We start from the raw sequence: 10,698 nt of genomic DNA, 5'->3' as shown, positions 1-10,698 counted from the left end.
AAAATAAAACTATTTTTAAGATTAATCAATCAATTGTGTAGTCCAAAAAAGTGTCTAAAATCCCCTTTAAATGTCTCTCTTTATCCGAGTCGAAAAACTCAAAGATTTTTACATTTACAATGATAAATTATAGGATTGCAACTGTCAAAACAAAAAATAAAAAATTAGTAAATAAATACATAAATAAATTGCTATTTCAGTTTTAACTTGCATCTGTTTTTATTTACTTTTGTATTAATTTATTGACTTTCCCATTTAGTTTTTACTTTTATTAAATTATTCCTTTTAAAATATATCTATTTTTGTATTATTTTCCCTTTGCATTTCCCCCCTATTCATTTTCCCACTTATTTATTTCTGTGTTTTCATTTTACATTTCTATATGAATTTGTGCTTCTATATGTAAATGAGGGGGCTGTCATTCAAAGTGTCATGCTAACTTTTCTCTTATTGGTTGATCAACATCAGAATGCAGTGGTCGACTTTACATTATTTGCTCCTGCACCGAGACACTGTCGTACTGAGGTGATTTAATGTTTGGTGTAGATCATATTTTATGGAAAAAATATGGAGTGGACAGCGGAGCTGTTGTAATGTTAAATTATTTTTTTTATTTTAATTTTAATATTTTTATTATCATTTTGGTGCATATAATGGCATAGATATACATTTTTTTTATGAGTCATTCACTAACTAACTACTGGGATTTTCTTAGCTGTCAGTATCTAATGAAAGTATAGCTCTCTATGTATCGTACTTGTTATGAACAAATTACGTCAGTAGGAACACAGACAGACTCCAGCTGCATCTTCTCAACAGTGCTGCATGACCCCTCATATTCTGCTGTTGTTGATGTTTGTCAGTCACAGCTAATATGCAATGCTGGAAACACACTTTTTGCATCTTGTGTGACTGACCACCGTGTTTAACCCTATCAGCAGGCAGAAGGTAGATACTGGAAGATTCTGCCAAACCTTGGATTTTTATACAATAATGTTTTACCATTCAGTTCCAACCCTTTAAAATTATTTTCTTTCTACAATCTGTTTCATGGCAATAGGCTATGGTTATAGTTAGAAAAAAGATTGGTTATTATAAATAAGCTATGGTTAACGTTAGGCAACTAAAACAAGTTCCTGAAGTTTTTTCTCACTGAAGAATATACAGAGATTACATAATTAAATATGCAGCACTGCCTTTTCCTGTCATCACATTCTCTGCCTTCTCTTTTTATCTCTTCCTTCTTGTTGAAATTTTTTTCTTCTTCCCTTCCTCTGTCCTCTCCCTCCGTCTCTGCCAAACATGGCATCTCTTTTCCTGCTTCTTCTCTTCCTTCTCCTGCGGCTCCTGCAGACTGATGTTCTTTCCCATCACCTCCAGAGGAACCTTATTTACCTGGACAGCCAGGTGAGGACTTCTGAGCTCACTTCTGTCCGTCTGCATCAGTAGCTACTACTGAGTAGCTACTACTACTGAGTCCAAAATTTTCTGATTGAACATTTCTGATTCTGTCTCTGTCTCTTTTTCTTCTATTTTTCTTTACCTCTGCCTGTTTATTCAGAATCCTCTAATCTAAACAAACTAATGCTGACATTTCAATTTGCTACTCCTGAGCCTTAACACAGCAAGTTTAGTTCTTTTAGTTGTAAGATACTTTTTTAAGTCCTATATATAAAGTTATTATGTATATTCTTTACATATCCAGTTATGATAAAGGGCCATACTGGTGTTTTTTTGGGTGGGGGTATTTCAGCCTCTTTATTACATTGCTGCTGAGAACCTTCCATTGCATACCATGCTTTTTTAGAGAAGCTAACCTGCAGGTACTTTTGGTTTCATTTGAGTACAGTATGCCGTGAAAATCAACGTGCAGAAACTTGAATTTGCTTGCAGATCACAGATTGTGTTCATTTTTATTTATCAAAGAAATGTGACTGAATCTTTTTAATGAATTGTTGCATTCATGCTGATAAGAAGATATGACATTGTTAGTCTGCTAATTGTCAGCAATGAAAATATTTAGTGTTAAAGAAATAAGTGTGGTTACCTTCAGAGCTGCCCCCTAAACGTAATTTAATTCAGTGCTGAGTGTTAGCAAAGACAGCTAACCATTTTTCAACCAACCGACTCTTTGGCTGACTGCACTGTCAGGAGAGACCCTCTGTAGTGTACTTTGTATGGTTTTGTTCTGTTTTTTTACTTTTTAACCCATTGTGAATACAATTTAAGACCTATTTCATGTCCAGAAGTGCAAAGGATATGAAGAAAACATTGTATTGTTTCTATGTAGGTTTGGTTTTGTAGTTGTTACAGTCATCAATACAATTTTTTCCCCACAACAAATTTCAAAAGTGAGGAAAATACAACTTTATATAAGTAACATTAAGACCTGTGAAAATCATATTCAAGACATTTTAAGGCCTAAAATTTTATTGATCCCCTGTAGGAGAAAATAAAAAATTCAAAAATCAATCATTGCTTTTGTTACTATGCAACACTAAGGTACCTCTGTAACAGGTTATCTATTTCAAACAAGCTACACATTTCTGCAAGTTAATGTTCATAGGCACTGAAATTAAATGAAACCTACCTGTCTGGAAGGTAAGAAATCAATAGAGAAACTTTGGCTGTGTTTTGGAATTTCACCAGTAAATGCAAAGCACTGCACCATAGCAAATTAGCTACAATATGCATAAACATTGGTTAGCTCCTTGATGGATGGACGGTTAAATAGCTAACACATCACAACCTCTATATATGCACACTGCTTGGAGCTCCATTAAACATCACTCACAGCCTTATTCGTATGTACCCAAGTGCAGCAACACTCAACCACTCTGATTGTTTGCAAATGTCAGCCTTGTACACTTAAGACAAGAACAGCTCAGACAACAAACTGAGGGAAGTGCCAGGAAGTAAATGTAAATGTCAAAAAGTTTTATTAATATGAAACTAAGATAAGAGCAGCAACTCAGCTCAATATGTTGAAGTTGATTGTGGTGCACAGCCACTGGTAGTTATTTACTTGTGACAAGTATTTGCTGTCTGCCCCTACTCTTACTGACACTAATGTTCAAAATAATATGGATGTTTCTACTAGAATCTACTGCAGAATGCTCAGGCTGCCAGGCTAATTGCAAGAAAAACAGAACCTGTCCACAGTTCACAGAGGCATACCCTGATTATAACAGGCGAATAAATGGGCTGTGTATTTTTGGCCTGTAGGTTAGTATTTGCCTTTCCAAAGTTCCTGCATTATTGAATATGACTGCTCAGCTCTGAAAAGGTCATGTGCTTTAGGGAGAAACTAGCCTTGGACAGGCCGTGTAGGAGGGAGAGGCTAGCAGCTTTGATGCTATTTGAAAAAATAAAAAAGTGGTTTGGTTGCCACAAAAATGAACAAAGATCAAATGAACACTTGAGGAGCTGTTCTTCTTTCTCAAAAGGAGTCAGTTATCTGGGTTCATGTTCATCAAAAGGAGTGGAACAATCAATTCTCTTTTTTGCCTATTTATTCCAAATCACATACAGTATACTGCCATATATCAAACACAACTTCCTGTCAGTCTTTAATTTACATTCATGTCTGTATGTTTGGACAGTCACCTTGCAGATACTTAAAGGGTAACTACTGTTGTATTACATCTTTGGTCTTTTAAATCTGTTATACTACAATACAACACTATAGTCACCAAAATAACAGCTGAACATGGTCATCACTAAAAACAGGTCTGTCATGTCAAGAAACACGAGCAGTCACGTGATCATACAGGTTGTAAACATTTTTGTCCAGATTATTTATCTCTTTATTTGCAAATGAAACCAAAAGTTTCTCTTCTAAATAAATTTGACCAACCTGAGGATTTGTTTGCAACTCATCTGATCATCTGACTGTTGGTGTTTGTTGCCCCATTGGACTTATTTCTAGCAATGCTGCTCCAAGAGCTTAGCAATTACTTCAAAGTGAGGTCTGAACTGCATAACCACTTCTTAAAGATGTTAAGTGGACATAGCTATCGCAAGCATATGTTTTAAGTCTCTGCAAGTCGATATTTATCGTAAAGGTCTTGACTGGTTGAAGATTTTTGTCCCAAATCAACATGGACCTTTTGAAAACCTTTGCAAAATCAACATACATAAATTAAGGGATTTAAAGACATTCTTATGGCAAATCAGCAGTAACCCTACCCAACCTATTTAGACTGAAGATAATCTGGACCTTGGCCAACTTGGTCCTTGGTCTTGTTTCATTTACTAGACACCAAGTGGATTGGTGAAGACCTGTATGTCATCATGAACTAGAATGAACTTAAACCAATCACTGCTTGTATAGAAATATATTTGCTCCATATAAAATATAGGTATTTGTAATACATTAGCTGTTGCACAAACATATGAATGGTCCTCAAATGTATGTTAAAACTTCTGCACTTAAATTAGTGTTGCCTTTCCAAGCTGGCTTCCTCTACTTGCTGCCAGCCACAAAGGTGAATTTCAATGGAAATGTTTGAAAAGCTTATACTTGACCACAGCTGTTTCAGAGAAGGTGGGGTCAGTCATTCTGAAGAAAGATAGTTGATTGTTGAGTCTTATTCCCAGGTTGTCGAATACCGTCACTTTGGGTTATGGTAAATAGGAAACAAACGTGGCTCGGAACAAACCATACAGGTGGTGTTCATGCTCAAAACCCAGGTATTTGACAACCTGGGAATGGGACTCCACAATTATTTTATAAATATTATTTTTTGATATTTTTATCCAGAATGATTGATTCCACCTACAAATCATATTTTTCAAGTTTACAGTCAGGCTTAAGGATAAGGGTTGATCAGCAAGACAGAGAACAGTAGACCGTCCTTTACAGAGTGATGTTTATCCTGGGTTTTCTACTATTTAAAGAGAGGGAGGGTTCCAGCTAATGGATATCCGCCATTAAACAGTGTCTGATCCTTCGAGCAATACTTACTGCTGTATTATTACACCATTGTATCCTCTTTCTCCTTGGTGATCCGCTAGACGAAGGAAAATGAGCCTCTAATCTTCATGATTCACACTATGATCGAGAACTCTGCACCGAGGCCGCAACTCTACCAGCAAGTAAGGTCTTTGGCAGGTTCTGGCTTGAGTCAGTGTCAAGAGAAACCATCTGTCTCTTGACACGTTTGTTGTTGGGTCAAAACCTCATGGCGATCATGGAATTTTTAGTTCAACCATTGTCAAAGGTTTCCACAAGTAAAGTATCATGTTTGTAATCTTATATTATGCTAAAACCTGAAAGCACCAAAATGTGAATTTCGAGGTTTTTGCTCAACATCAAGTACATTTCAGTGTACTTAGATTGAAGAGTTCAGTCTCAAAGGAAAATGTCCAATGTACTTAAATGTAAATCAAAATCATTAATATCAGGAAGCTTGGGGCTTGTTTTTCCCATTTATTGTTTCTAAATGAACTCTTTAATTTTAACTCAACTAAAGTGGACTCAAACCAGACCTTTGCCCTAGGCACCCAGTGGTTGTGTATCCTCGTCTTCCCCTTCACCATCAACCTCTTGTTTTACCACTTTGGATGCAGTCAGTCCGTTCATCAACCAGTTGTTAATCAGGCAACATCCCCAGAAGTCATCACAGCATTATTTAAAGTGTATATGAAGTTGTTTTTGGTCCCAGCGCATCTCATATCATTGTTTTCTGCTTGATGCTGTTGGAAGTGACTTGAAGCGAGCATGGCTTATGGTGTAATGCTACATAGCCATGGATTTCCCCTCTCACTGTCTTTATACAGCACTGTTCATTGTGTAGTATCCCTATGGAAATGCTTACACTATTTGGATGTGTTTGTCTTAAAGGTTCACTTTTTCAAATGTTCTGTGGAGAATAATGCTCCAAATGTTTTCTAATATGGCTCAACATTTTAGAAAATGCACATTAGGCCTTCTTTCTGATAGTGACAGTGAGTCTACACATGGTTAGCCAAGGTTAGCATACAGACTGAAAACAGAGGGAAACAGCTAACTTAAGTTGTAAAATATGGCCTGCAACACATCATATTTGAAACGGTCCACAAACAGAAATATGAAAATGACATTTATTGTTTTTGGGGGAGTTGTGTGCTGTAACTGTTTCTAGATAAAAACTGTTTATTCTATAGTGCAGGTTGCCAGATATGGTGAGTAAGCCCTGGTTTTAGTGCAAGTGTCTGTACTCTGTACTTCCTTCAGTTTTCTCTGAGGTAAACTAGGGGTGCATTCAGTCTGAAACCATTTTGCAGCAGTTTGAAACATTCTCTAGTTGAATAATGTGGTTCCTTTTAACTGTGCTCAGTGCTTTGCAGCAGTTGCAGAAGCTCATGCTTGCTCCAGTTTTATCGCTGTGTCAACCAATATATCCACTGCAAAACTTCAATACAGCAGTGATACCCCAAACTGGTATGACTGAAAGGATTTCAGCTATAATGTATCAAAGAGAGTCACGATCATTCAGGCACCGCTATGATGCACTGAATACATCAGTTTAAAACTGACTATTAAAAATAATGTTTCATAATGTGTCCAGTGAAGTAAAATAAAAAATTTAACCACATCTCATTAAACCTCTTTTGTCATTTCTGCATATAAATAGAAGAGAATTGGACTCCTGTAATAGGGCCCCTGTAATGCATTTATTCATGACTTCTGAATTCTAGAAAACCTTGCAGTGGGTTGAATAGTCTTCAAACAGTGCTTTTTGATAGCCCCACCTCTGGATTCCCTCTGTGTGGCTTTGTACCATCATCTCTCAGCTGTATTTTCTGGCACAGAACATAATAATGTGCGCTGTAAAATTCAGTCGGGGGAATTGTCAGAGGATTTTATCACTTTACTCCAGACCGCCAAAAAACCTGCTTCTGTCTGCTCTCATCTATCACCTCCAGTCTGAGCCAACAGACTTTCTTTTTCTTTTTTTCTTTAGGAGGAAATGGCAGAAGGGCTCATCAGTCGCCCTAGAGTAGTTAATATGTTCATGCTATGTAAGAAAGCTGCTGTTACATAACACTACTGCTTTAAAGACAGTTTTTAGTGGAATGACTCTGTTGTAAAATAGTATAATATTTTCTTACAGCGTCTCTGGTTGCATTTTTTCCACCAAATTAGCTCTGGTTCTTGAACCGGTTCCATTCAACCGTTGAACCTTGTTCTTCAACCAACCCATAAAACAGGAAGAGAGGGTTAGAAATATGGCCTTAATTTCTGTATTAACACACTAACCCTGAAAATGATTCATTTCACAATTCATTGACAGATTGAGATATAGCTGTAACTACAAATCACAAAAATAAAAAAGAATGTCTTGTCTTTTTTTTAAAATGATATAATAACACATTGTCACATGTTAATCAAAATATGAATTTAATGATTTTTTCTAAAAAAGGAGGAGGAGCAGTTTTTCACAGGGCAGCTTCTATGTGACCTTAGAGACAAAACACAGGGCAAAGAATTCACCATGCTCTCGTAGCTTAAAGTCAAGTCAAGTCAAGTCAAGTCAACTTTATTGTCAAGTATGCTATATATGCACGACATACAGCATAGATGAAAAATAAAATTTTCTATGTAATAGAAAAAGACATAAAATAAACAATAAACAAGACATTAGTTAACAATCAACAAAGATCAATAAAGATCCCCTCCAGACATGTATTAAGACATGTATACAAATAGTTTGCTTGGAACAATAATGTGTGTCTGATACGTGTTTTTTCTTTTCTGCAAAAAAAAGTATAATATCCACATTAAAATCCTTTCAGTCATCTACTTATTCTACCTTCTAGTGTCAAACAACAAGAAGGAACACTGATTTTTAACTGGAGGGGTGCTTTAATATTGAGGGCAATGATGGTGAGCTTTTTGTTTCTGTCGGAGAACTGTGTTTACAGAGGTTTTAGTGAGTAAATCAGACTAAAACTTTGAAAGCAGAGGGGACATGACCTCTTAGTCAGTGGAAAATTACACTTTGATTAATATATATAATAATAGTTTGGGGCTTAATTTGATATTAGCGAGCATCTGCCCTCTGAGGCTACACCTCCCTCCGTCTGTCTCTGCGTTATAATATTCAGCCACAATATCCTCAGTAACACCTGGGTAAACCGCTTCGAGGGAAATGAAACAGGATTAGTGAATGTGCACGGAGCGCTTATCCCTTCATCCCCTCACTCCCTGCCTCTGGAATGAACAGCAGGAAGCACATGAAGAGTCTCTCTAAAATCTGTAACATTTGGGAGAAATGACTTAATAAAACACAATTTACATCACAAATATAATTCAATTGTGGTATTCTCAGAAAGATATCGCATTAGGCATCTCATTGGTTGACCTTCAGTTTGACAGACTGCATCCTCTATGCATGGAAAAGTAAAAAAAAAAAAGAAAAAAAAAAGGTCATTCTTTTCCCCATCAAATTGCATAAAGTTGCATTTTTGATTTTTGAAGAGAACTCTTCATAGCTGGAGCTCTGGGCTCTCCATTCTAACAGATGTGTCGTTGTCGCCCCCTGCTGTCCGTCTCTGACTGTGCCTCCTCTTTCCAGATCAGCCCAGACGACTACAAAGACGGCTCCTTTGTCCAGCGCACAGAGGAGGCCGACATAGACGTAAGACGAGCACAGCTTGTAGTTGAGATGGATAATACATTTCAAAGAAAGTTTAGTTCATGTTTGTGTGTTTGTGTGTCAGACCAAGCTGAGCAGGCTATGTGAGCAGGACAAGGCGGTGAGGATGCAGGAGGAGAAACTGCAGCAGCTACACAGAGAGAAGGTACATCTGGCATGGTGTGTCATGTCATGTTTGTGTCTTTGTGTGTAGACTCTTATGTACAATAAGTATCTGTATCTGTGTGTGTGTGTGTGTGTGGTAGCACACGCTGGAGACAGCCCTGCTGTCCGCCAGTCAGGAGCTGAGTGAACAGAGCGGCTCCAACGCTGCGGCTGTACAGAGCCTGGTCCAGCAGAGAGACGTGCTGCAGAACGGCCTGCTTAGCACCTGCAGAGAGCTGTCCAGAGTCAGCACTGTGAGCATACCCCGACACACACACACTCACACGCACACCAATACATGCTTCCACTCTGGAACCTATTTCTTGCAGCCTTTTGTCTAGAAATTGGTAATATAAATGCTTTATTTGAATGCAAGTAGACCAAAAACTGCAGCTGGGACTGTATGTATCAAGCATCCCAGGGAAGGAAATCAATTATATCTGTTCCTCCTTATTTTGTGTTTATTTATCAGGCACAATGTACCAGATAAAGCTAAAAGCTCATTTCCATCTGTAGTCCCTGGGAGGAGGCTGCTAGTGATGTGCAGGTTACAGAGATAGGTGTACGAGTAAAAGCATATCATTACCTTTCTTAGAGGCTCTGTTGTCAGAAATGGAATATAATATTTAGAAGTATGTTTTTATTAGTGTATAATCACCCCACGAGCAGGGCCAGCAGCCCGAGGCTAAAGTCGATGTTCAAATGTGCCATGATTGTGTGGAAGCTTTCTTAGCCCAGGGCTAAGAAGGTCCTAAGAATGATTTTATCCCTGGGCTAATTGCAGTGTGAAAATCCCTTACATTTGAGCTATAATCAGCTAATGGTATTTTTTAGAAAGATGAGTAACTGACAAATGACAAACTCATCTGCAAGTTTTTCCTGCATCAGCCTGAGACATGAAGCCTCTTCTTTAAGTCTGGTTCTATTTTTAAGATGATGAAAGGCAGTTCTTGTTATGTTGGTGACATGGCTTTGGAAATTTACGGACAATATCAAGGATAACACCCTCTCAAGCTGCAGGTGGGTGTGGGAAATCTAGCTGTTGTCTCTGATGTGCAGAGAAAAACCCAAATAATTTCAGGTAATTTAGAAATGAGAATAAGCCAGGTTGCAAGGATTTTTTGGGAAGCAGTTGGAAAACATTTTGGGCACATTCATGCACACACAAATCAAGGGCACCCACACACACACGCACACACACACAGTCCCATGATCCTTCTGTTGGCTGCTGTCCTGGTTTCAGGAGTTGGAGCGCTCCTGGAGGGAGTATGACAGGTTGGGGGCGGATGTCACTCTGGCCAAGTCCAACCTGCTGGAGCAGCTGGAGGCCCTGGGCAGCCCACAGGTAACACATACATACACACTCACACTCAAACACACTTTGTGGGGTGATCTAGCTTGTAACAGCATTTATGTGCGTGTGTGTGTCCTCAGACAGAGCCTCCAAGCCAGCGACACATCCAGATCCAGAAGGAGCTGTGGAGGATCCAGGACGTGATGGAGGCTCTGGCCAAAAACAAACCACAGCGGAGCACAGACAGCAGTGAGAGTCTCATTCTCCCATTAAGTTAATCTGATGTGATTTACACTGAGGGGGGTGGTTCCTTAACTATTCCCATACTATGCTAAGACATTATGGAGAATGAAAAAATAATTTCTCGGAACAACGTGTATTTATGTAATGGATCTGAAGTAAAAGGAAAAATGGTTTGAGTGCTGACTACAAATGCTTTTTCAGTAGTCCCATTCCTCTTCTCTTCATATTCTCTATGTTCAGCAGGTTTTCCTGCTTCCAAACCGCTCTCCAGTCTACAGAAGAACGAGGTAAGGCGCCTCTAAGGTAAGCCCTCTAGTGGCTGCCTGCTACTAAAGGGCTGCAACCCCTCTCTATACAATTCAGTTCAATTCAATT

The 10,698-nt window shown here is 38.4% G+C and overlaps 1 protein-coding gene across 1 annotated transcript in view; it reads left to right on the top strand.

Annotated features, from left to right (window-relative positions):
• Positions 1-10,698, top strand: part of LOC118337602 — a gene marked incomplete in the record, with an annotated part of 210,328 nt that overhangs the window by 188,401 nt on the left and 11,229 nt on the right. Inside the window, 7 exon segments of the mRNA XM_035674711.1 lie at positions 1,265-1,407; positions 5,017-5,097; positions 8,562-8,624; positions 8,707-8,787; positions 8,888-9,040; positions 10,030-10,131; positions 10,221-10,329. Coding sequence (XP_035530604.1) covers positions 1,265-1,407; positions 5,017-5,097; positions 8,562-8,624; positions 8,707-8,787; positions 8,888-9,040; positions 10,030-10,131; positions 10,221-10,329 — 732 coding nt within the window.

The sequence above is a fragment of the Morone saxatilis genome, unplaced genomic scaffold (assembly GCF_004916995.1).
Source record: "Morone saxatilis isolate NCDOM2014 unplaced genomic scaffold, NCSU_SB_2.0 Contig10, whole genome shotgun sequence".
NCBI classification, from domain to species: Eukaryota; Metazoa; Chordata; class Actinopteri; family Moronidae; genus Morone; species Morone saxatilis.
The sequence above is the reverse complement of the archived record's forward strand: the minus strand, read 5'-3'. Positions and strand labels throughout refer to the sequence as shown.